The sequence below is a fragment of the Lissotriton helveticus genome, chromosome 9, assembly GCF_964261635.1.
Source record: "Lissotriton helveticus chromosome 9, aLisHel1.1, whole genome shotgun sequence".
Classification (NCBI taxonomy): domain Eukaryota; kingdom Metazoa; phylum Chordata; class Amphibia; order Caudata; family Salamandridae; genus Lissotriton; species Lissotriton helveticus.
Window position 1 is genome coordinate 1,259,939,612 of NC_136070.1, and position 26,675 is coordinate 1,259,966,286.

General features: G+C 52.3%; 1 protein-coding gene across 1 annotated transcript in view; it reads left to right on the forward strand.

The window, feature by feature from the left end:
- Positions 1-26,675, forward strand: part of P4HTM (prolyl 4-hydroxylase, transmembrane) — a 150,032-nt gene that overhangs the window by 61,332 nt on the left and 62,025 nt on the right. The window contains exons 3-4 of the mRNA XM_078661797.1: positions 9,299-9,489; positions 17,684-17,780. Of these exons, the coding sequence (XP_078517923.1) occupies positions 9,299-9,489; positions 17,684-17,780 (288 nt within the window). The remainder of the gene's footprint in view (positions 1-9,298; positions 9,490-17,683; positions 17,781-26,675) is intronic.

Sequence of the window (26,675 nt, forward strand, 5' to 3'; positions counted from 1 at the left end):
CAGCCACCCCGGGCACCTGGGACCGGCTGCGCGCATCGTGCGTCACCGCGGCTTCCCGATGGATGAAATGCGCAGAGCTGGACCCTCACTCCAACCCAAGAGGTCCCTGTCTAATGCGCAAAGCTGGAGAGGGCCCGTCCCTCACTCGAACCCAAGGGTCCCCCTGTCAAATGCGCAAAGTTGGAAAGGGCCCGTTCCCTCACTTCAACCCAAGGGTCCCCCTGTCAAATGCGCAAAGTTGGAAAGGGTCCGTCCCTCACTCGAAGCCAAGAGTCCCCCTGTCAAATGCGCAAAGCTGGAGAGGGCCCGTCCTCTCAATCGTACCCAAGAGTCCCCTAATGAAATGCGCAAAGTTGGAAAGGGCCCGTCCCCTCACTCGAACCCAAGGGGCCCCTGTCTAATGCGCAAAGTTGGAAAGGGCCCGTTCCCTAACTCCATACTAAGAGTCCCCCAATCAAATGCGCAGAGCTGGAGAGGGTCCGTCCCCTCACTTAACCCAAGAGCCCCCCTGTCAAATGCGCAAAGTTGGAAAGGCCCCGTCCTCTCACTTCAACCCAAGAGGCCCCTGTCTAATGCGCAGAGCTGGAGAGGGCCCGTCCCTCACTCGAACCCAAGAGGCCTCTGTCTAATGCGCAAAGCTGGAGAGGGCCCGTCCCTCACTCGAACCCAAGAGTCCCCGTGTCCCGAGCTGGGATGGCTTTTATAGGGCGAGGGGCCCGGCTAATCCGCTCTCATTAGGCCGCAGCCCCCGGAGCTCCGCTGGCCGGGACAATGGCCGGCTGATGTGTCCGTGTGTGGGGGCATGGTGGGCCCAGCAGGTGTGGTAATGAGGACGCGGAGGGGGTGATTAGCTCTCTCCTCGGAGATAGGCATTATCGCACGAGATGACGCGCGCGCCCTCTTTTTGTTATTCTCCGCAATGGGAGCAGCAAGGTGACGAAGGCGCCCATTGTGCGGCCTGGTCGGGGTCTTGTCCCCCCCCCCCCTCCTCGGCTCTGTGTTTTTACAGGGTCAGTCCATTAGCAGCGCTCTGGGCCCTGTGTTTACCCATTAATCTGCAGGTTTGCTCATTCCTAAACGGTGCCTGTGCTTGTTTGCTGAAGCATCCCATTAGAGGAGGTATTGATTCTATCGAGATGTTGCTGCCCCTGAGCCCCTCTCAGAGGCCTGGGGTATTCATTGTCTGGGGTAAGTGCTCATGGGGCAGAGCAGAGCGAGTGTACATAGGCTGCTGGGGTGCTGGGCAGTAACCCTCTCTTCTCCCACACACAACCAATGCAGCCATTCGGTGTGTTTGGGAACAGAAGGCCTCATATATTACACACTCAACATCAAATATCTCGAGGCCTATCCCATATGTGCAGCAAAACACACAAGGTGATGGACGGAATGTTGCACATTGGCAAAACATTCACCCCCAGTCACAGATCTGGATTTAATCCATCGTTATTTTGCTTACCAGTCCAGCCCGACTGCCAAGCCATGCCTTCCCTGGACCAGAATCAAGCATCCTAGGACCGGTCTCAGGCTATCAGCCGTCTTCAGCCAGGATAGCTTTACTCCAGTGGCGCAGTGAGCACGGGACCGACGTCTGGGCATACCCAGACTGGGAATGAATGTTTTGCCATTGTGCAACATTCCGCCCATCACTTGTTGTTTTTGCACTATCCCATATGTGCACCACTGCATTCAGACACACAATTGTGAGACCATAGAGCAAGTTACATTTTTCGGCCAAAGTGCCCCTTTTCCGAGACATTTAGGGAGCCCTCTCTGCCCACTGAGGAATGTTCGCGGGGCATTAGATGTCCTGAGCCCCCTCTGCCCACCAAGAAATGTTCACGGGGCATTGAATGTCCTGAGTCCCCTCTGCCCACTGAGGAATGTTCACCGGGCATTGGATGTCCTGAGCCCTCTCTGCCCACTGAGGAATGTTCACTGGCCATTAGATGTTCTGACCCCTCTCTGTCCACGGAGGAATGTTCACGGGGCATTAGAGAGCCCTCTCTGCCCACCGAGGAATGTTCACAGGGCATTGGATGTCCTGAGTCCTCTCTGCCCACCGAGGAATGTTCACGGGGCATTAGATGTCCTGAGCCCCCTCTGCCCACCGAGGAATGTTCAAGGGGCGCTAGATGTCCTGAGTCCTCTCTGCCCACTGAGGAATGTTCACGGGGCATTAGATGTCCTGAGCCCCCTCTACCCACCGAGGAATGATCATGGGGCATTAGAGAGCATTCTCTGCCCACCGAGGAATGTTCACGGGGCGTTAGATGTCCTGAGTCCACTCTGCCCACTGAGGATGTTCACGGGGCATTAGATGTCCTGAGCCCCCTCTGCTCACCGAGGAATATTCACGGGGCATTAGAGAGCCCCTTCTGCCCACCGAGGAATGTTCACGGGGCATTAGATGTCCTGAGCCCCCTCTGCCCACCGAGGAATGTTCAAGGGGCGCTAGATGTCCTGAGTCCTCTCTGCCCACTGAGGAATGTTCACGGGGCATTAGATGTCCTGAGCCCCCTCTACCCACCGAGGAATGTTCATGGGGCATTAGAGAGCATTCTCTGCCCACCGAGGAATGTTCACGGGGCGTTAGATGTCCCGAGTCCACTCTGCCCACTGAGGATGTTCACGGGGCATTAGATGTCCTGAGCCCCCTCTGCTCACCGAGGAATATTCACGGGGCATTAGAGAGCCCCTTCTGCCCACTGAGGAATGCTCACGGGGCATTAGATGTCCTGAGCCCTCTCTGCCCACCGAGGAATGTTCACGAGGCGTTAGATGTCCTGAGCCTCCTCTGCCCACCGAGGAATGTTCACGGGGCGTTAGATGTCCTGAGCCCTCTCTGCCCACTGAGAAATGTTCACGGGGCATTAGATGTCCTGAGCCTCCTCTGCCCACCGAGGAATGTTCACGGGGCGTTAGATGTCCTGAGCCCTCTCTGCCCACTGAGAAATGTTCACGGGGCATTAGATGTCCTGAGCCCTCTCTGCCCACCGAGGAATGTTCACAGGGCATTAGATGTCCCGAGCCCTCTCTGCATACCGAGGAATGTTCACGGGGCATTAGATGTCCTGAGCCCTCTCTGCCCCCCGAGGAATGTTCATGGGGCATTAGATGTCCTGAGCCTCCTCTGCCCACCGAGGAATGTTCACAAGGCATTAGAAGTTCTGAGCCCCTTCTGCCCACCACGAAATGTTCATGGGGCGTTAGATGTCCTGAGCCCCCTATGCCCACCGAGGAATGTTCACGGGGCATTAGATGTCCTGAGCCCTCACTGCCCCCAGAGGAATGTTCACGGGCATTAGATCTCCTAAGCCTCCTCTGCCCACCGAGGAATGTTCATAGGGCATTAGATGTCCTGAGCCCTCGCTGCCCACTGAGGAATGTTCACGGGGCATTAGAGAGCCCCCTCTGCCCACCGAGGAATGTTCAGGGGTATTGGATGTCCTGAGCCCCCTCTGCCCACTGAGGAATGTTCACGGGGCATTAGAGAGCCCTCTCTGCCCACCGAGGAATGTTCACGGGGCATTAGATGTCCTGAGCCCCCTCTGCCCACCGAGGAATGTTCATGGGGCATTAGGTGTCCTGAGCCCTCTCTGACCACTGAGGAATGTTCACGGGGCATTAGATACCCAGAGCCCCCTCTGCCAGCTGAGGAATGTTCACAGGGCATTAGATGTCCTGAGCCAACTCTGCCCACCGATGAATGTTCACGGGGCATTAGAGAGCCCTCACTGCCCCCGAGGAATGTTCACGGGGCATTAGATGTCCTGAGCCCTCTCTGCCCACCGATGAATGTTCATGGGGCATTAGAGATCCCTCTCTGCCCCCCGAGGAATGTTCACGGGGCATTAGATGTCCTGAGCCCTCTCTGCCCACTGAGAAATGTTCACGAGGCGTTAATGTCCTGAGCCCCCTCTGCCCACCAAGGAATGTTCATGGGGCAATAGATGACCTGAGCCCCCTCTGCCCACAGAGGAATGTTCATGGTGCATTAGATGTCCTGAGCCCCCTCTGCCCACAGAGGAATGTTCATGGGGCACTAGATGTCCTGAGCCCCCTCTACTCAGCGAGGAATGTTCACGGGGCATTAGATGCCCTGAGCCCCCTCTGCCTACTGAGGAAAGTTCACGGGGCATTAGATGTCCTGAGGATTCTCTGCCCCCGAGGAATGTTCCCGGGGCATTAGATGTCCTGAGCCCTCTCTGCCCACCGAGGAACGTTCACGGGGCACTAGATGTCCTGAGCCCCCTCTGCCCACTGAGAAATTTTCACAGGTCAATAGATGTCCTGAGCCCCCTCTGGCCACCGAGGAATGTTTACGGGGCATTAGATGTCCTGAGCCCCCTCTGCCCACCGAGGAATCTTCACGGGGCATTGGATGTCCTGAGCCCTCTCTGCCCACCGCGGAATGTTCACGGGGCATTAGATTTCCTGAGACCCCTCTGCCCAACGAGGAAAGTTCACGGGGCATTAGATGTCCTGAGCCCCCTCTGCCCACTGAGGAATGTTCACGGGGCATTAGATGTCTTGAGCCCCCTCTGGCCACCGCGGAATGTTCATAGGAAATTAGATGTCCTGAGCCCTCGCTGCCCACTGAGGAATGTTCACGAGGCATTAGAGAGCCCCCTCTGCCCACCGAGGAATGTTCAGGGGTATTGGATGTCCTGAGCCCCCTCTGCCCACTGAGGAATGTTCACGGGGCATTAGATGTCCTGAGCTCTCCCTGCCCACTGAGGAATGTTCACGGGGCATTAGATGTCCTGAGCCCCCTCTGCCCACTGAGGAATGTTCACGGGGCATTAGAGAGCCCTCTCTGCCCACCGAGGAATGTTCATGGGGCATTAGATGTCCTGAGCCCTCTCTGACCACTGAGGAATGTTCACGGGGCATTAGATACCCTGAGCCCCCTCTGCCAGCTGAGAAATGTTCACAGGGCATTAGATGTCCTGAGCCAACTCTGGCCACCGATGAATGTTCACGGGGCATTAGAGAGCCCTCACTGCCCCCGAGGAATGTTCACTGGGCATTAGATGTCTTGAGCCCTCTCTGCCCACCGATGAATGTTCATGGGGCATTAGAGAGCCCTCTCTGCCCCCGAGGAATGTTCACGGGGCATTAGATGTCCTGAGCCCTCTCTGCCCACTGAGAAATGTTCACGGGGCATTAGATGTCCTGAGCCCCCTCTGCCCACTGAGGAATGTTCACGGGGGACTAGATGTCCTGAGCCCTCTCTGCCCACCGAGGAATTTTCACGGGTCAATAGATGTCCTGAGCCCCCTCTGGCCACCGAGGAATGTTCACGGGGCATTAGATGTCCTGAGCCCCCTCTGCCCACCGAGGAATCTTCACTGGGCATTGGATGTCCTGAGCCCTCTTTGCCCACCGCGGAATGTTCACGGGGCATTAGATTTCCTGAGACCCCTCTGCCCAACGAGGAATGTTCACGGGGCATTAGATGTCCTGAGCCCCCTCTGCCCACTGAGGAATGTTCACGGGGCATTAGATGTCCTGAGCCCCCTCTGCCCACTCAGGAATGTTCACAGGGCATTAGATGTCCTGAGCCCCCTCTGCCCACCGAGGAATGTTCCTAGGGCATTAGATGTTCTGAGCCCCCTCTGCCCACTGAGGAATGTTTACGGGGCATTAGATGTCCTGAGCCCTCTCTGCCCACTGAGGAATGTTCACGGGGCATTAGAGAGCCCTCTCTGCCCACCGAGGACTGTTCACGGGGCATTAGATGTCCTAAGCCCCGTTGCCCACTGAGGAATGTTCACGGGGCATTAGATGTCCTGAGCCCTCTCTGCCCACTGAGGAATGTTCACGGGGCATTAGAGAGCCCTCTCTGCCCACCGAGGAATGTTCATGGGGCATTAGATGTCCTGAGCCCCCTCTGCCCACTGAGGAATGTTCACGGGGCATTAGATGTCCTGAGCCCTATCTGCCCCCCGAGGAATGTTCACGGGGCATTAGATGTCCTGAGCCCCCTCTGCCCACCGAGGAATGTTCACGGGGCACTAGATGTCCTGAGCCCCTCTGCTCACCGAGGAATGTTCACGGGGCAATACTCAGGGTTCTTGCCCCTTGAACTGTGGACTGATAGCCAGTGCTCAGGGTTCTTGCCCCTTGAAGCGTGGACTGATAGCCAGTGCTCAGGGTTCCTGCTCCGTGGCTTATGGTCAGTGCTCTGGGTTTCTGCCCCGTGGACTGATGGCCAGTGCTCGAAGTCCCTGCCCCGTCGACTGATTTCCAGTGATGAGGGTTCCGGTCCTGTGAACTGATAGCCAGTGCTCGAGTTCTCAGCCCTGTGAATCGTGGACTGATGGCCAGTGCTCAGCGTTCCTGCCCCGTGGACTGATGGCCAGTGCTCAGGGTTCCTGCCCCTTGGATTGATGTCCAGTGATGAGTGTTCCAGTCCTGTGAACTGATGGCCTGTGATTGCCTGTGCCCAGAATTTCTGCACCATGGACTGATCGCTAGTGCTCAGGCTCCCTGCCTGTGGATTTCTAGCAAGTCTCAGGGTTCCTGCCCCATAGATTCATGGCCTGTGCTCAGGATTCCTGCACCATGGGCTTATCGCTAGTGCTCAGGAGTCGTGCTCTGTGGACTGATGGGCAGTGCTCAGGGTTCTTGTTTGTGGACGGATGGCAAGTGCTCAGGGTTCCTGCCCTGTGAATCGTGGACTGATGGCGAGTGCTCAGGCATCCTGCCCTGTGAATCGTGGACTGATGGCGAGTGCTCAGGCATCCTGCCCTGTGAATCGTGGACTGATGGCGAGTGCTCAGGGTTCCTGCCCTGTGAAGCGTGGACTGATGGCGAGTGCTCAGGGTTTCTGCCCTGTGGACTGAAGGCCAGTGCTCAGGGTTCCTGCTCTGTGGACTGAAGGCCATTGCTCAGGGTTCCTGCCCCATGGAATGATGGCTTGTTCTCAGGGTTCTTGCCCTGTGGACTGATGACCAGGGCCCAGGGTTCCTGCTCCATGGTCTGTTGGTCAGTTCTCAGGGCTCCTGCCCCGTGGACTGATGGCCAATGCTCCGGGCTCCATTCCCGTGGACTGATAGCCAGTGCTCAGGGTTCCTGCCCCATGGACTGATGGCCAGTGCTCAGGGTTCCTGCCCCATGGACTGATGGCCAGTGCTCAGGGTTCCTGTCGCTTGGACGGCCTGTGCTCAGGCTTCCTGCCCTGTGAAACATGAACTGATGGCCAGTGCTCAGTGTTTCTGCCCCGTGGACGGAAAGCCAGTGCTCAGGGTTTGTGCCCGTGGGCTGATGGCCAGTGCTCAGGAACAGTGCTCAAGGTCCTGCCCCACGGACTAATGTCCACTGATCAGGGTCCTGCCCCATGGACTGATGGGCAATGCTCATGGTTCCTGCCCCATGGACTAATGTCCACTGATCAGGGTCCTGCCCCACGGACTAATGTCCACTGATCAGGGTCCTGCCCCTTGGACTGATGGGCAATGCTCAGGGTTCCTGCCCCAGGTACTAATGTCCAGTGATCAGGGTCCTCATTGAAGCATACTATCTCCATCTCATTCCCCACTTTTAACGATACCAGCTCAAAGGAACATTAAAATGTATTATTTCCACTGAGCCAGGTATTTTTTAATTTTTCACTATTCACTCACTTCTGACCCTTCCACTCACACTCCTACACCACACATAGTATTGTTTTTCCTAACCAGTGCTCCCACGTAGTTGTAGGTCGCAGCATGCCCGTCCTGCAGCTGGGCAGGAGGACCCTGATGATGAAGCATGCCACCAAGGGTACTTTTGGTGGGTGAGGGGTATATAACCTGTTGGCTGCTGCCGTCGACCATTGGCCGACGGCAGCACCAGCGAGGTAGTGCTGCCTTCGGCCAATGTCCGACGCGTCCGCTTCCGTTTTTTAAAACGGCCGCACTGCCGCAAAAAAGCGGAAGCAGCCAACGGGTAAAACAAAGATGTCTGCTTTACACCATTATAGGAGACACACATAGTCTGGAGAAACATTTCTATACTTTCCCATAAGGGTGTATCCCTTCATAAAACAATCCTATACAATATCAAATAAGTTGAATGACAGTTTCAAAAGTGTTCCCATTGTAGCGTTCGAAGAGCAAGGCATAAAACAGTAGAATCCAGTGTCGAATAAGATACAAATCAGATTCAAGAGTTCTCTTAAGAGACTTGTTTTTCTAGAAGAAAGTAAGGCTTTGACTTCGTTCTTGAAAAGTCTGAAGGAGGTAATTGCTCTCGTTGAGGGTGGCACGGAGTTCCATATTTTGGGGTAGACCCGGTGAAAGTGTGGCTGTGTGTTTTCCTTTTTTTTTTTTAATATGGCTCCTTGTAGGATGAGGGATTTAGGTCTTCTAGAAAACCTGCCTCCTGATAGCTGAATCGTGTAGGGCTTTATGAGTTGTGCATGCAACCTTCAGTTGAATCCTAGCTTCAACTGGGAGCCAGTCGAGGGCTCTGAGTGATGGGGAGATTGATAGGGAAATACTGCCACCCAGCAAATGAACGAAACTCACCGGACATAGCAGGTTTGCTCAGAAACAGAGTGAAATGTATTTCATTGGTACCAAATGCAGGCATCATTTCTAATCAGCAAGGAAGAAGAAGTCAGGTGTCCTGCCTTAGGGACTCTCAGACCGCTTCTTCCCAGAGTGACTGGTTTCTGGGTGCTATATACGTTTAGTAATGCCATGTCAGCGGAACTAGAATAAGGCACCAAGCCAAATATGGCTAACAGGGATGTGCAAGATCTGCACCATACCATTTATAAACAGCTAGATATGGGCAGACCAGAAAGGCAGGCTTGGCCCTGTGTATGCAATTTGCACAACCAGATAAAGAACTATCATGAAGTCAGGACGGGCAAAGTGACCGCTAAGGTGGTTCAGAATAGCTTGTTGAAGCTTGTCGAGGCAAGGTCAGATAGGAAGGCCTCTTGTTAGTGTGATATATCTAAGCATGATATCTTTGTAGTGCATACATGTGAATTTATATGGATATACATATATATTTCTCAACAGAGATGTGATCAAAACGATGTGTGCCAATTATATCATGTTATAATGTACATTATAAGGACGCTCTGCATCCTTATAATGTACAGCGGGGTACGTAAGGCTATGTAATATTCCAGTAATATCAGTATAATTTGTATGAAATTCCAAATTAGAGGGTAGCAAGAAGGCAAACGTAGCGAGACAGATACTGTTTGATGGGGACGTCAGTGGACCGAGCTTCTCAGCTCGCACCTTGAGGATCAGCCATAATTCATAGGACATATTCTCGTTTTTTCCTGCAGAGATCCCGCACTTCCTGAGCGAGGAGGAATGCAAGCTGCTGATTCACTTGGCCCAGCTGAAGGGACTGCAGAAAAGTCAAATCCTTCCCACCGACGAGTATGAGGAAGCCATGGAGAAAATCGAGATCAGCCAGGCGGACATCTTCAACCTGCTGGACCACAACCAGGACGGACAGCTGCAGCTGAAGGAGGTGTGGAGCTGTGGGGGGGGGGGCAAAGAGTGTCTGAGTGGGGGGACACTTGGCAGGTACAGTTATTAATAATGGCACCTATATCTTATGGGCTTCACTCAGTGCAGCTAAATACACACTCATGATTAGGGCTCCCGGTTTTCCGTTTTTACGGATTTTTACAGATAATTACTGACAGAAAACAATTCTGTCTGCATTTATTTTTAAAAGTGGATAAATACAGAAAATTCGGTCTTCTGTGAAGGGACTCTGTGCTGTCTTTCATGAATTGTAGGCCAACACCTGAGCAGATGGACAGCAAGGGAAATTAAAAAAAACAGACTGCAAGTTCATTAAATAATACATTTGTGGTATAATGCTAATGTTTACCAGTGGATGTTTTGTTATATAATATTTAGCAGCTGAAATAGCTAAAACAGACTGATATCAAAGTATGAGTGCCCGTCAATCAGTTAAATATATATGGAAATGTACAGTTTTACAACTTCATTTATCCGGAAAATACAAAATAAATATGCATAAATACAGATAAAGTGGGCAAAAAAGAAATATGGATAAATACAGACGGAAATGCTAAAAAAAGAAATACCTTAAAACCATGAGCCCTACTAATGATCACGGTTGTTGTGAATCGCTGGTTTTACTTCAGTCTCTTCCATATAGCTGGGTGGTCCCCAAAGCTTGTCTCTGCAGCCATTAGCTCCTCTATCCCCCACACATCACACACCCACCGTTGGGGGCGTTGCTAGGATTGGTGCAGCAGGTGCAGTGGCACAAGGATGTCTTTTCCTACCTAGCCGGATGCAGTTGGACACCCTTTGCTTACTTGCACTGGTGCCCCTGGCATGGTTGTAGTGCCCTGGATCTGTTGCAGCTGTGCCAGCCCTGCTTGGCACCTCTTGAAGGGCCAGCTTCGTAGCACGTGAATCTCGTGCTGGCACAGCATTGATACGCTGGTGCTCGCACCGTTTACGTCCCAGGTCTTGACAGCATCCAGGGGGCGTGGCCCGCCGCCATCTTTAATTCCATCACTGGCCCAGATGTACAGATTGCGCTGATTAGCCCCGGCCTGGATGGGTTTCACGGAAAATCACTTTACCTCCCAGTAGCTACCTTCGGATAATGCTGTGCCATCCTCCAGGGTGGGGGCGTGTGGCAGTCCGACCACATCTGACCTCATTCTCCTTCCCTTAAGTTTATACCCCCGCTCTGTTTTCAGATTGTAGTTTGAGGGTAACCCCGCCTCCCAGTTTTGTAATTTCCCAAGCTTTGCACGGGCTTGAATCTGAGTTTCGGTGTGAATCTTCCTGTCTATTGATCTATATCGCAGTCAGGCCTCGGATGGTGTCCTTGGCCCATTGGCTGTGAAAATATAGTTTGAACGGTGTACCTTGCAGCGCCTAGAAGTTGTTTTTACCACACAAGGGGCTTAGTCAATAGCTCACTCCTATTCAAGCTGGAGAAACATGTGCAGGTTTTGTTCTGTCTCTGTACTTGCTCTGCACACTGCAGGGTGGGTTCACCAGTTACTCCTTACATTTTGATTTGTAAACATGTCTGTTACATCTAGCGCTTCTGTATTACGAGCGCACGATGCAGAGAACATCTGTCAGAAGAACAGCTGCAATTACAGGAGTCGGGGAATATTGTGTAGGGGTGGGCGGAATTTGCGTAATCGCGTTATGCAAATCTCCGTGAAACGGTAAAAAAATCTGTTCGCGATGTTTTTTTACTGTTCGCAATCGCTGTTTGCGTGCTCGGGGGGAAATATCTTGCGAACACGCATTTGTGAACGCGAACAAGCAAAATATTTCACGAAGTCGCGGAATGCTGAATTTTGGGCAATTTCGGGTTCTCCGTGGAACGCGAAATTACCCAAATTCCGCACATTCCACGGGCGGAATGGAATTTACCGCCCAGGCCTAATATTGTGTAAGGATTTCATGAAAGGGAGAGGGCAGGGATGGGTGGGCAGAAGCCCAGCAATTTGTTGCTGATTTTTGAGGTATTCGAGCCGGCGCTTCGAGGCGCTGCCCACCCAAGATCTTAGCAGATTGGCACTATATCTTCGATTGATCAGGTGGAATGCTTCATGAACGAGGCAGCAGTTTTTGACCCTGCCCCTCGTCTCAGTGGGGAGTCACTGTAAACGTGTGACTATGGAACTCAATTCAATTCTTTCTTTATTCGTCCTTCCAAAGACAGGACATAAAAGATACACCTAGATAAAAAAAAACATCATATAAAATCAATCTTTTCACAGCAAACACAAACTCATTTTCTGTTTAAAAAGGATACAACAGCTCACAAATACAGTACTTTTCCTCGGAACTAAAGTGGCAATGCAAAACGCTTGGCTTCGTTAGTAGCAGCAAATATTATCTAATAGTGCAACAAAGAAAAACAACTGCAGCCATCAATAGCAGCAATTATTATCCAAAAATACATGAATAATAAAATCAGGCCTATAAAGGAGTTAGCAAGATCGGTAAACATTTTAGCAGCAATACTAATGCATTCCATACAGAAAGTGGTAAAATACATTAGAATTAACAGCATACTCCTTCTCTTTGCTAGAATACACTTCAAAAACCTGCCAACCGCAAAACAAACATCAAGATCATTCAGTTGCTGCAAAAAGTACAAAGCCGCTTTGCACTTAGAACATTTGTGTCTGAGCAGAAGAGATATTAAAAATTTCCTGCTAAATGGAAGATAAAATTGACCCAAAAATACAAAATCTAAAAGGGTTTGACTCAAATGTTCATCACAGGGGAAAACCGTAATAGATTCTGATGAATACTGACCCAAGGGGAAGCATATCAACCAACGAAAAGATCCCAGCCTGAATCTAGACAACAGATTCCTTTCATGCACATTGTTTACATATGTTTGATATGGGGCAATGTAGGGAGGAACCTGTATAAGGCAATAATACCTGACCGTGGGTTTGGCTATTTCAGACAATTCCCTGGACAATTCTTTGTGTTTTCGGAAGCTCACCAAAACCCGCTGTCGATCCCCTTTAACAATTTGATCTGGGTGCTCAAACAGGGAGGAATAACCACGTTCCGTAAAGCAGGTTTTAATGTATTGGAGCCAAGGGATGCAAAGGTCTCGGGTGCAGTTTAGACAATCTCTAATAATTGCCCGGTTAAAATCAGCGTCTTCATTTGTCCAGGTGGAACACCAGGTAGCTAGAGGTGCCACATTTATAGTATCTTGGACATACTCAAGGCCCAACTCCAAATCGTGGGGAAAGTGCGACGAAGAAGGGGGCACTCCTAAAACTCTACGGCAAAATCTGTTCTCCTCCAACTGCATAGCATGTACATCCCTACATCCCCAGATCCCCATACCATATGTTAAGATCAGAATACATTTACGCTTCTAGACTATGGAACTCGTTTAAGTTTCCCTTCCGTAGAAACAGCCATCGTCATGTTAACAGATTGGGACCGGTGACGCGGCCTGCTACAGTTCTGTCATGATAGGGGGTAACCTCTAAAACCAGACTGACTTTAAGAGAGGGGGTCTTCTCTCCCCTGGTGACTCCCCCCTACACCTATCCCATATATGTTTTTATTGTTCCTCTGTGGTGTCTTCACTGGTGTGGTTGAATGGGGTGCAGAGGCCAGGCCAGTCAGGCCCTTCAGAAATTTACCTCTTATTACAGATTTCTTTGAAAAGTTTTATTTGCTGGACATATTCTAGGACCTTGTCAGGGCCTTTCTCGGTCTGACCCTACAGGAGGGCCGAATCGAAAGGAATGTCGTTCTGCACTCTGACCTGTGTTCAAGGTCATAGATGTATTTAATGGCATTGCCCAGTAACAGGTATTATAGATGAAAGGCCTTGTAATTTACCAAATGACCCTTTCCAGGAATGTGACTCATTCAAATATTCACCTGAAAGGAATTCAAGGGCCTCTCCATTACAGCTCTTCCAGGCCCTCGCAGCTCTTCCAGGCCCTCGCAGCTCTTCCAGGCCCTCGCAGCTCTTCCAGGCCCTTGCAGATCTGCTAAGCCCTCACAGCTCTTCCAGGCCCTCACAGCTCTTCCAGGCCCTCACAGCTCTTCCAGGCCCTTACAGATCTGCTAAGCCCTCTCAGCTCTTCCAGGCCCTCACAGCTCTTCCAGGCCCTCACAGCTCTTCCAGGCCCTCACAGCTCTTCCAGGCCCTCACAGCTCTTCCAGGCCCGCTCAGCTCTTCCAGGCCCTTACAGATCTGCTAAGCCCTCTCAGCTCTTCCAGGCCCTCACAGCTCTTCCAGGCCCTCACAGCTCTTCCAGGCCCTCACAGCTCTTCCAGGCCCTCACAGCTCTTCCAGGCCCTCACAGCTCTTCCAGGCCCTTGCAGCTCTTCCAGGCCCTCGCAGCTCTTCCAGGCTCTCGCAGCTCTTCCAGGCCCTCGCAGCTCTTCCAGGCCCTCACAGCTCTTCCAGGCCCTCACAGCTCTTCCAGGCCCTCACAGCTCTTCCAGGCCCTCACAGCTCTTCCAGGCCCTCACAGCTCTTCCAGGCCCTCTCAGCTCTTCCAGGCCCTTACAGATCTGCTAAGCCCTCTCATCTCTTCCAGGCCCTCTCAGCTCTTCCAGGCCCTCATAGCTCTTCCAGGCCCTCATAGCTCTTGAAGACCCTCTCAGCTCTTCCAGGCCCTCATAGCTCTTGAAGACCCTCAAAGCTCTTCCAGACCCTCACACCTCTCCAAGACCCTCAAAGCTCTTCCAGGCCCTTGCAGATCTGCTAAGCCCTCACAGCTCTTCCAGGCCCTCGCAGCTCTTCCAGGCCCTCACAGCTCTTCCAGGCCCTCACAGCTCTTCCAGGCCCTCACAGCTCTTCCAGGCCCTCACAGCTCTTCCAGGCCCTTACAGATCTGCTAAGCCCTCACAGCTCTTCCAGGCCCTCACAGCTCTTCCAGGCCCTCACAGCTCTTCCAGGCCCTCACAGCTCTTCCAGGCCCTCACAGCTCTTCCAGGCCCTCGCAGCTCTTCCAGGCCCTCGCAGCTCTTCCAGGCCCTCACAGCTCTTCCAGGCCCTCTCAGCTCTTCCAGGCCCTTACAGATCTGCTAAGCCCTCTCAGCTCTTCCAGGCCCTCTCAGCTCTTCCAGGCCCTCTCAGCTCTTCCAGGCCCTCACCGCTCTTCCAGGCCCTCACAGCTCTTCCAGGCCCTCATAGCTCTTCCAGGCCCTCGCAGCTCTTCCAGGCCCTCACAGCTCTTCCAGGCCCTCACAGCTCTTCCAGGCCCTCACAGCTCTTCCAGGCCCTCATAGCTCTTCCAGGCCCTCATAGCTCTTGAAGACCCTCTCAGCTCTTCCAGGCCCTGATAGCTCTTGAAGACCCTCAAAGCTCTTCCAGACCCTCACACCTCTCCAAGACCCTCAAAGCTCTTCCAGGCCCTTGCAGATCTGCTAAGCCCTCACAGCTCTTCCAGGCCCTCGCAGCTCTTCCAGGCCCTCGCAGCTCTTCCAGGCCCTCGCAGCTCTTCCAGGCCCTCACAGCTCTTCCAGGCCCTCACAGCTCTTCCAGGCCCTCACAGCTCTTCCAGGCCCTCACAGCTCTTCCAGGCCCTCACAGCTCTTCCAAGCCCTCTCAGCTCTTCCAAGCCCTCTCAGCTCTTCCAGGCCCTCACAGCTCTTCCAGGCCCTCTCAGCTCTTCCAGGCCCTCTCAGCTCTTCCAGGCCCTCGCAGCTCTTCCAGGCCCTCGCAGCTCTCCCAGGCTCTCACAGCTCTTCCAGGCCCTCGCAGCTCTTCCAGGCCCTCGCAGCTCTTCCAGGCTCTCGCAGCTCTTCCAGGCCCTCACAGCTCTTCCAGGCCCTCACAGCTCTTCCAGGCCCTCACAGCTCTTCCACGCCCTCACAGCTCTTCCAGGCCCTTACAGATCTGCTAAGCCCTCTCAGCTCTTCCAGGCCCTCACAGCTCTTCCAGGCCCTCACAGCTCTTCCAGGCCCTCACAGCTCTTCCAGGCCCTCGCAGCTCTTCCAGGCCCTCGCAGCTCTTCCAGGCCCTCGCAGCTCTTCCAGGCTCTCACAGCTCTTCCAGGCCCTCGCAGCTCTTCCAGGCCCTCGCAGCTCTTCCAGGCCCTTACAGATCTGCTAAGCCCTCTCAGCTCTTCCAGGCCCTCGCAGCTCTTCCAGGCCCTCGCAGCTCTTCCAGGCCCTCGCAGCTCTTCCAGGCCCTCGCAGCTCTTCCAGGCTCTCGCAGCTCTTCCAGGCCCTCGCAGCTCTTCGAGGCCCTCACAGCTCTTCCAGGCCCTCACAGCTCTTCCAGGCCCTCACAGCTCTTCCAGGCCCTCACAGCTCTTCCAGGCCCTCTCAGCTCTTCCAGGCCCTTACAGATCTGCTAAGCCCTCTCAGCTCTTCCAGGCCCTCTCAGCTCTTCCAGGCCCTCATAGCTCTTCCAGGCCCTCGCAGCTCTTCCAGGCCCTCGCAGCTCTCCCAGGCTCTCACAGCTCTTCCAGGCCCTCGCAGCTCTTCCAGGCCCTCGCAGCTCTTCCAGGCCCTCGCAGCTCTTCCAGGCCCTCGCAGCTCTTCCAGGCCCTCGCAGCTCTTCCAGGCCCTCACAGCTCTTCCAGGCCCTCACAGCTCTTCCAGGCCCTCACAGCTCTTCTAGGCCCTCACAGCTCTTCCAGGCCCTCACAGCTCTTCCAGGCCCTCATAGCTCTTGAAGACCCTCAAAGCTCTTCCAGACCCTCACACCTCTCCAAGACCCTCAAAGCTCTTCTAGGCCCTTGCAGATCTGCTAAGCCCTCACAGCTCTTCCAGGCCCTCGCAGCTCTTCCAGGCCCTCACAGCTCTTCCAGGCCCTCACAGCTCTTCCAGGCCCTCACAGCTCTTCCAGGCCCTCACAGCTCTTCCAGGCCCTTACAGATCTGCTAAGCCCTCACAGCTCTTCCAGGCCCTCACAGCTCTTCCAGGCCCTCACAGCTCTTCCAGGCCCTCACAGCTCTTCCAGGCCCTTACAGATCTGCTAAGCCCTCTCAGCTTTTCCAGGCCCTCACAGCTCTTCCAGGCCCTCACAGCTCTTCCAGGCCCTCACAGCTCTTCCAGGCCCTTACAGATCTGCTAAGCCCTCTCAGCTTTTCCAGGCCCTCACAGCTCTTCCAGGCCCTCACAGCTCTTCCAGGCCCTCACAGCTCTTCCAGGCCCTCACAGCTCTTCCAGGCCCTCACAGCTCTTCCAGGCCCTTACAGATCTGCTAAGCCCTCTCAGCTTTTCCAGGCCCTCACAGCTCTTCCAGGCCCTCACAGCTCTTCCAGGCCCTCACAGCTCTTCCAGGCCCTCGCAGCTCTTCCAGGCCCTCACAGCTCTTCCAGGCCCTCACGCCTCGTGAATGTCTGTAGCCAGTGGGACATTCAGGAGGGGAGAGGCCTGCTCGGTGTAACCTGCTGGTGAAATGTGAAAGACAAAGCCCTCTTTAACCTTGTACTTGTGCTGATTCAACGGAGGCACATATTCCACTGCCCTCCCCCTTCTGGTGCCACTTCTTATTCATGGTCTGAATGCAGGTGACAAAACGGCGGCCAACCTAGGTGAAAAAGACAGAAACCCTGCACATATGGGAGATAGACATGGTTTTATTGTGAGCTAGGCCAATGTCAGGAGTAAAGAGTGTCATGTGTCTAGTGAATATCCCCTAAAGTTGAGACCAGCAAACTGCCAACTTCAGGACACCCTTCAGTAGGCACTGAAGGTAATGTGATGGATCAATCCCTTTTTAGTATAAAAACAACGATACCACGACCCTGAAAACAAATGGACCACTGAAAAACATTCCTGTTAGCTTCTTGAAATCAAGCATCCCAACTGTGCGCATCACCTTGAGAGGACTGAGTTACATTGTCTATTTGAAAATATTTTTTGTTTGAAAATGAATATATTGCACGCTTTACAACCGGGGACGCCATCATAATGTCCTTTAAAAAGTCATGAATGATTTCCAAGATGATTGCCCCTACCTCCCCCCGATGATGAGACAGTTTGACTTCTTCACAACGTTATTGAACCCTCACATGCTGTGTGACCCTGGTAGACCCTGCCTCCTTCCTTAAGTATGAATAACGAGTGCTCCGAAGCATCCTGTGCCTTATTGTATTCAATCTTAACTCGAACACGAAACTGTATTGTTTACTGATTCTTTTTGGCTTCTTTTGCTCCCAAGAGTGACAGCATTTTCAAAGCCTTCTCTGTCATTGTAGGTTTTGACTCACACCCGCTTGGGGAGTGGCCGATGGATGACGCCTGACAATATCCGCGAGATGTACGCTGCGGTTAAGGCTGACCCCAACGGAGATGGTGAGGAACACCCTTCTTTCTGTAACCTAGGATGTGATGCTGTGACACAGACATGGGCTGCAGTGAAGGTTGGGATGATCTGGTTGGAGGGCATTAGGGGAGGTATTACATAGACTGCACCTGGGCTTGTGGAGTCCTGTGACCAACATTTGCAGGACCTGGTAAGTGTAGGAGCTACATTGACAGAGCCTGACCAGTGTGTATTGTTGTACCTGTCGAAACATCAGAGTTGGTGCAAACTTGCCCTAGGGCCATCTGCGTAATCCATGCAGTCGCTGATGATATGCGCGTCAATAAAGAACTTGCATGCTTCCCCATACTGTCCAGGGGGAACTTTGTTACATTGAATTTGAATTTATAAGGCACATAAAACCAAACGGGAACCAGAGGGAAGGGTGACACCCCAAAGAAAGTAGATGCAGACCGAATCGGGAAGTCACCCAGGGCTAAGTAATTATAACAAGCATTTGCACTGCTATAGGACTCGCATTTCCGTGAGACCTATTGCATTGCGGGTGGGCGGCCTGGCGGGGGCACGAACAACGGGAGTGCTGGAGCGGGGGCGAGAAGGCACGGCAGAAAATAGTACTCAAAGTAAAGGAGCCAGTAGCCATGTAAGGATACAAATGACAACATGGTCGTCATAGGGAGGGACTAACAGGCCTCTAAACCAATGGAAGGCAGCATTTAGTAAAGGACAAAGACACAAGCCAATGAAAAAGACAGGCGAGGGAGTGGGCGTGGCTTCTCTCCCGTGCTCAACTACCCCAGATCAACCCCAGAGCTGCGGTCAGGGCTCGACCTAAAAATAACCAGGTTTTGACCTGCCTCCGAGAAATAACGTAAGAGTCCATGCTCATGATATTTTCCGGGAGGGATCCATTGCAGAGCACTGGGGAAAAGAAACTCACCCCAGAAGTGTTTTTTTTTTTTATTCAAGTTCCCTTTTAGGGTGGTTCCCTCTATTTTTATTTTTTTTACAGAGTTTTATATAGCGCGTACATGACCCGAAGGTATCTGGTATTAGAGCGCTTTAAACAAGCACCAGTTGCATTACATGAGGACACATTCATTAATGGTGTTGAAGTCCATAAAGATGTTTTCGAAGGAGCCACCAGTCTGTGAACAGTGAGGTCATCTTAGCTGCTCTGATACCTTTCATTGACCCCTTTGCAGGTCCTCTGGCCAGGCACATTACAGTTTTATAGCCTGCAAGCTTAGGGACAGTGAATTGTCCACAATGACACCAATGTTTTTCCCATGGGAAACCGGGCGGGGACAGACGCCAAGCGCGTCCAGTCACCAGTCACTGGACCAGATCTCCTGTTTGCTCCCAAAGAACAGGACCTCCGTCTTTTCTCAGTTTAATTTCAGGAAAATGGGAGATTTTTCTTAGGATCCTAATGATCCCGAAACAAGTCGAGACTGTCCTGCTTAGGCTGGTTTCGGGATCATTAGGATCCTAAGAAAAATCTCCCATTTCCTCTCTTTTGAGGCACGTAAGCAGGCCGTCATTGCCCTGGTAATGTCCAGATTGGACTATTGTAATGCCCTCTATTTGGGCATTACAAAGGGCCTTGTGAGACGTCTGCAGATGGTGCAGAATGCTGCAGCCAGGCTGGTGATGAATTTACAAAAATATCATTCAGTCTCAGCCTCCATTAGGTTGATGCACTGGCTGCCCATGGACCGTAGGATCATATTTAAGACTGTGCTCGACTCACGATGCCTACCACGGTTCAGGTCTGGAGGTGATGAAGGCTATTGTACACCGCTATGTTCCTAGCAGGCCGCTTCCGTCCACAGATAAGAACCTGCTTCTAGTACCAAGATTTAAGAAGGTTAAATGGGGAGGAAGAGCTTTTTCCTCTGCTGCTGCTGCTGAACTGTGGAACTGCCTCCTGGAAGAGCTTTCGATCAGGCGTCTCATTCTCTCTTCCGTAAAGCCTTAAAGACCTGGCTCTTTTCACAGTCTTCGGTATGAGCATGTTTACTTGTCTGCACCTTCATGCTCCGCTTTTAGCGCCTTGACGCCCTTGGGCTAAGTTTCGTGCTTTACAAGTCCAATATTTATTCATTCATTCTTTTAATCAGCCCTTTAGTATCCAGAAGGGCTATCGGAGGCAGGCGGTAGTGGCCAGAAACAGAGCCACGGAGCAGTGATGCTAGAGAACTCATCAACATCAAGTTAATTGATTCAGCTTTACCGTAAAGCCATACAATACTAACAAGCACTTGCAATGCAATCGGTCTTGCATTTTTGAGAGTATGAGCAATTGGCATTGTTAATGACAATGCCTTTTAATTATGTGTTGTTTTTAAAACTGATAAATTAAAGGCATTATCATTTACAATGCCAACAGCTTAAACTCTCACAAATGGAAGACCTGTTGCATTGCAAGTGCGTGCCATAAAAAAATAAACGTTAGGAGAGTGCGTGTCCTGCCTGCAACAGCAGGCATCTATTTGAGAAAATAGTGCTCAGAGGCTCTAATTAAAGCCTACTGAGCAACAACACACGTAACAGGGTGCCGCCATGGGAGGTTACAAAATGAGACAAGGTAGTACTAAGGTGGGACTTCTAAGCCTTTGGCCAATGAACAGCCACAGTTTACAGTGGAGAATGACACAACCCAATGGAAAATGTGGGCGGAGAGTGGGCGGCGCTTCAAGTCCCTACCTCAATACAGTGTGCCTCGCAGAGCAGCGCACGTGCTGCCCAGGCTCAACCTAAAAACGTAAAATTCACAGTACAAAAAAAACCCGACCTATGTAATCATTATACAGGTTATGCCCCAAATGATGCATAAAACTAAAGAAAAACCGTTTCTGTCCACATGTTCCCTTTTTACTAACATGTCTCCTTTCTTTGGTTTGAAGGGAGTAAGGTGCTATCTGCTTAGTGTAAGACACCTTTAGGCACGAAATGTCCTCTGTCCTTTGCTAAAAACAAACAGAATATAGTTAGGCTATATATGGAGGCACAATGAATCAAGACATAAAGGTGTTAAAACAAAGGTATGACTCCCATGCAGGAGGGGCTAGGGCAGGAAGCGTCATGTCTAACCATAATGAAACACTGAAACTATTTTTAATGCTTCATGAGTCTAAAAAAAGTGGTGTGGTGACTATACAACAGGCAAGTAGGGAAACTAAAAATGATTGATAACCATGCCAGCCGATTTGCATATGGCCATGTCTGAACTGGGGTGGCAGAGTGGGCTAAAGAACGGTGATGGATTAAACCCAGATCTGTTGACTGGGTGTGAGTGTTTGATTGGTTCAAATGCTCCGTCCATCACCACCCCCTTTTGTACTGCTTTGGCCACCATATGTTGGCAGGGTATGCTCCGACGTGAGTCCCTTGCTCACTTTGCCACTGGATTCAAGCAAGCCGGGCTGTAGACGGCTGGAATGCCAGAAACCGGTCCTGGGAAGCTTGAATCCGGTCCAGGGAAGGCATGGCTTGGCAGTTCGGGCTGGACTGTTCCCATGAAGCACAGGGTCCGACTGATTTGCATATGGCCATGTCTGAACTGGGGATATATATATATATATATATATATATATATATATATATATATATATATATACACACATATATATATATATACACATGGATAGACTTATTTGGGGGAGATTTACAGAGAGAGTTGTCAAACGACGCAAAAGTTATTAGCAAATCAAAAAATGCTTTTCCTCTGGAAACTAGGTTCTAACTATAATTACCTATTGGCGACCACCAGTAGGTAATATATATATATATATATATATATATATATATATATATGGAGCACATTGTGGAGGCTGTTCACTAGACTTCATGTAAGTATTGTTCTTACTTGACAAAATTATCGTCCTTTAGGAAGGACCAATTTATTTTGTGATTTATCTGAGGATGTTTGGGATTAAGGGGGGGGCGCGGCATTCAGAACAGTCAGTGTTGTGAACCCTCTGCATCCCCTTGGCCCACCCTAGGAATCTTTGTAGGGCCTCGCTCAGGGCATCATTCTCTCTGAGGCTTTACGTTAAGGCTCTTGTCTTCTAATTACTGAGCGACCAAGCATCGGCTAATCCAATTATGGAGCACACAGCCAAGACTGTGGGTGTAATGCACACCCAGGAGTGCCTGGTGCCTGTGCGCTCATCCTGTTGACTGGAGCCAGGGAAGCGCGTCTGAGAAGCTTCGGTTGGTGCCCGCTGCCCATCTGGCTGCGCCGCTGGCCCACTGCGTCATCGCCATTGTTCACTGGCTGCGCTGCTGGTCTACTGCGTCATCGCCATTGTTGACTGGCGCCGCAGCGGGCAGTGGTAGGACCTGGAGGTGGCGTGGGAACGAAGGGAAGTGTGCGTAAGCACAGGCTTGATGACCTACTGACATTGTCTTATTGGTATGTGTGATGTGTATCAAAGCTGGCCTACCGTGACCCTAGTCCACCCAGCCCTCCCAGCCCTCTTGGTGACGCTCAGGTTGTCTACTCCAAGCCTTGATGTCAAAGCATTATTTGATGGAAAGCGAAAACAAGTGCCCACGCAAGGGCTTCATGTCAACATCACCTCATACCAGGCACCACTCCGTGTTGTAAGGTTCAGGCCACTGGGCAGACTGCAGGGGGCATCCGCCATGTTCTTCAGCTCCGCGAAGCCAGGGCCTACTTTCGCCCCGCAGCACTTTACACTGCCTGCCCATCCTCTCTTCCTTTCTGTCTGTTACAAGTTCCCTTGGTGAACCTTCATAATCAAATATGCCAGACAAATATTAATAACAGAAGCAGTGTCTGCATTAAGAACAAAATTATTAAAAATCAATTTTGAGAAATAATTAATTAAAACAATTAGGAACCTTTTGTCAAATGATAACAAATGAAATGGGCCAGAAAAGCCAAGATCAGCTTTGGACCAGGCTTCTTCTGGTAAGGGCACTGCATGAAATGGGGTTTTGTGGTTCAATCAATGTTTGTCAGACAACAAGCATGCACTGCAAGATGAAATCCAAGCAGCAACTTGGGAATCCATTGAGGGCCACCAAAAATATTGATTTTCTTCAAGGAATCGCAACCGCGTCTGAGGATACGGCTGTGGAAACCATGGAGAGGGAACGCGGCCATGAGGCTCATAGCAAAACATTACACTTTTGAAAACAAGCGGCACGCGTGATCACGCCCGTGATATGGGGACATCATCACTCTCGTGATCATCTGCGTGCAACAGCAAGGTAAGCATACCTGAAGCACACTACGCTCTCTGTGCCTCTATACTGCCTCCTTGAACACTACACCGTGGCTGTCGATGGGAAAACCCACTGGCACCCCTCAGCTGATCTTAAACGCACATATGATCATTCATTTTTACCAGGGTAAATTCACGTTTGCAATTGACAAAATGTGGATGTTTACTTGTGAAAGATTACCGAAAAGTAACCAACAAGTAGTTAATCTGCCCCCAAGGGGAGCGAGTTGAGGTTGTGGCGTAGAGTACCCTGGGCAGTCTGTAACTTCCCACAAATGCACAGAATGGTGAGTATTCAGCCTGACTGAGCAGACGCCTAAACTCCCAGGAAGGAGCGGGCTGAGTTTGTGGCCACTTTGGGGTCAGGGTCGGATTGGTAACGCGTGCCCTCTGGAAATGGCCGAAGGGCCGGTAGCCGAGTTGTAGCTGTGGGCTGCTTTTTTGGGCAGCCTGGGGGCTGTCTGTGCTGTTAGGATGCCACCAGAGGCCCGGTGGGTGCCTGAGTGGCCTTTCTAGGGGCAGATGGGTGGAGGTGTCACTTCTTTTTTTTTTTTTTTTTTTTTTTTTTTTTTTGCCCGCCCATTAATGTATGCTGATTGAGCGGGGGCAGGGGGCCTGAGCAGAAGTGATCTCACTTGCATTCATGTGTGGCTCAGCAGTGTGAACTAATCTGTGCAATTTTTCTTTATCTAAGTGAAGTTAATAAAACATGCCCTCCACCCCCTTTCTTTTCATAAAACTTCCCTGAAGGCAATACGCAAATGTGGCCCACTTTTTTTGGTGTGCCGGGACGATTTTTGATCCCAGTCAAACCTTGTTTGGGGGTGTGGGGTGCACCCCAACATCCGAAGTGAGGCATGGCAGTTGTGTTCGGAAAGCACAGTAGAAAGATATTTTCTCATTTGTAAAAAAAAGAAACAAGTGCCATTTCCACCTTTTAAGGTTTTCAAACGAACAAAGAAACACGTGTGTATTTCCTCGGGCGAAAATGAAATTAAGAAAACGCAGTCTTGGGGCAGGCAGCTTCTCAGCACAGCCATGGACAACTGTTGGAGCCCCCCTCAGCAAAGTAGCTTGGCCTGAGAGCTCCTGTTGAGTCCGGGGGGCTTCATGTACCTTGCAGGGGGCCCCCTCATCACAGTACTGTGGCATGAGAGCGCCTGTTGAGTCCGGGGGGCTCCATGTACCTTGTAGGTGCCCCCCTCAGCACAGTACCCTGGCCTGAGAGCTCCTGTTGAGTCTGGGGGGCTCCATGTACCCTGCAGGAGCCCTCTCAGCACAGTACCCTGGCCTGAAAGCTCCTGTTGAGTCTGGGGGGCTCCATGTACCCTGCAGGGGGACCCTCAGCACAGTACCCTGGCCTGAGAGCTCCTGTTGAGTCCAGGGGGGGGGGCTCCATGTACTTTGCAGGAACCCCCTTCAGCACAGTACTGTGGCCTGAGAGCTCCTGTTGAGTCCGGGGGGCTCCATGTACCTTGCAGAAGCCCCCTTCAGCACAGTACCCTGGCCTGAGAGCTCCTGTTGAGTCCGGGAGGCTTCATGTACCCTGCAGGGGGACCCTCAGCACAGTACCCTGGCTTGAGAGCTCCTGTTGAGTCCGGGGGGCTCCATGTACCCTGCAGGAGCCCTCTCAGCACAGTACCCTGGCCTGAGAGCTCCTGTTGAGTCTGGGGGGCTCCATGTACCCTGCAGGAGCCCTCTCAGCACAGTACCCTGGCCTGAGAGCTCCTGTTGAGTCCGGGGGGCTTCATGTACCCTGCAGGAGCCCTCTCAGCACAGTACCCTGGCCTGAGAGCTCCTGTTGAGTCTGGGGGGCTCCATGTACCCTGCAGGAGCCCTCTCAGCACAGTACCCTGGCCTGAGAGCTCCTGTTGAGTCCGGGGGGCTTCATGTACCCTGCAGGGGGACCCTCAGCACAGTACCCTGGCCTGAGAGCTCCTGTTGAGTCCGGGGGGCTCCATGTACCCTGCAGGAGCCCCCTTCAGCACAGTACCCTGGCCTGAGAGCTCCTGTTGAGTCTGGGGGGTTCCATGTACCCTGCAGGAGCCCTCTCAGCACAGTACCCTGGCCTGAGAGCTCCTGTTGAGTCCGGGGGCTCCATGTACCCTGCAGGAGCCCTCTCAGCACAGTACCCTGGCCTGAGAGCTCCTGTTGAGTCCGGGGGGCTCCATGTACCCTGCAGGCCCCCCCCTAAGCACAGTACCCTGGCCTGAGAGCTCCTGTTGAGTCCGGGGGGCTCCATGTACCCTGCAGGGGGACCCTCAGCACAGTACCCTGGCCTGAGAGCTCCTGTTGAGTCTGGGGGGCTCCATGTACCCTGCAGGAGCCCTCTCAGCACAGTACCCTGGCCTGAGAGCTCCTGTTGAGTCTGGGGGGCTCCATGTACCCTGCAGGGGGACCCTCAGCACAGTACCCTGGCCTGAGAGCTCCTGTTGAGTCCGGGGGGCTCCATGTACCCTGCAGGAGCCCTCTCAGCACAGTACCCTGGCCTGAGAGCTCCTGTTGAGACTGGGGGGCTCCATGTACCCTGCGGGGGGCCTCAGCACAGTACCCTGGCCTGAGAGCTCCTGTTGAGTCCGGGGGGGCTCCATGTACCCTGCAGGGGGCCCCTCAAGTTCTGTTGCGCCACATCATTCCTAGAAGTGCTCTGAGACTGGGGCCCACAGTTCCTACCTGTGTGACGCTGTTGTGTTGTCAGTGTGAGTGATGTGTTTCTAGGCGCTGCGCATCATTAGAGTTGCCTTCAAGCAGCAGTGTCTGGGGTGCAGTAGTGTCAGCCTACAAGGGCGTCTGCTTCGATCATCATTACTCTGGCCCCATCACTGTTCAAGGCCCTACTAGCTTGGTCTTGGTTAGGCTGTGCATGGGAGAAGCACCCAGAGCATGTGTTTCCTTACTGGTATCTGCTGTAAATGGGCCTATTTATGTAATGAGCTATTCACCCACTTCAGCCAAAGTGCAGTGTACCGAGGGTGTATCCAGTCACGAGATGACAAGGTCCGTGTGCACGGACTACAGCACTTTGCTGTGTGTTTGGCAGTCTCAGCGCCTTAAATGGCAATACGGAGGTGCTGGTACTCACTTTTCAGAGTATTCACTTTAAAGAAGTGTGGGTACTCATAGTAAGAGTACCTATGCGCTCCTGGCAAGTACTGGTTCTCGCCCATGAAATGTATTGCAGCAGGGCTGAGAAGTGCAGGTACCCTGGTCTGAGAGCTCCTGTTGAGTCCGGGGGGCTCCATGTACCCTGGAGGGGGGGCCCCCTCGGCACAGTACCGTGGCCTGAGAGCTCCTGTTGAGTCCGGGGGGCTCCATGTACTTTGCAGGAACCCCCTTCAGCACAGTACTGTGGCATGAGAGCTCCTGTTGAGTCCGGGGGGCTCCAGGTACCTTGCAGGGGACCCCTCATCACAGTACCCTGGCCTGAGAGCTCCTGTTGAGACTGGGGGGCTCCATATATCTTGCAGGGGGGCCCCTCAGCGCAGTACCCTGGTCTGAGAGCTCCTGTTGAGTCCGGGGGGCTCCATGTACCTTGCAGGGGCCCCCTCAGCACAGTACCGTGGCCTGAGAGCTCCTGTTGAGTCCGGGGGCTCCACGTACCCTGGAGGGGGGGCCCCCTCAGCACAGTACCCTGGTCTGAGAGCTCCTGCTGAGTCCGGGGGGCTC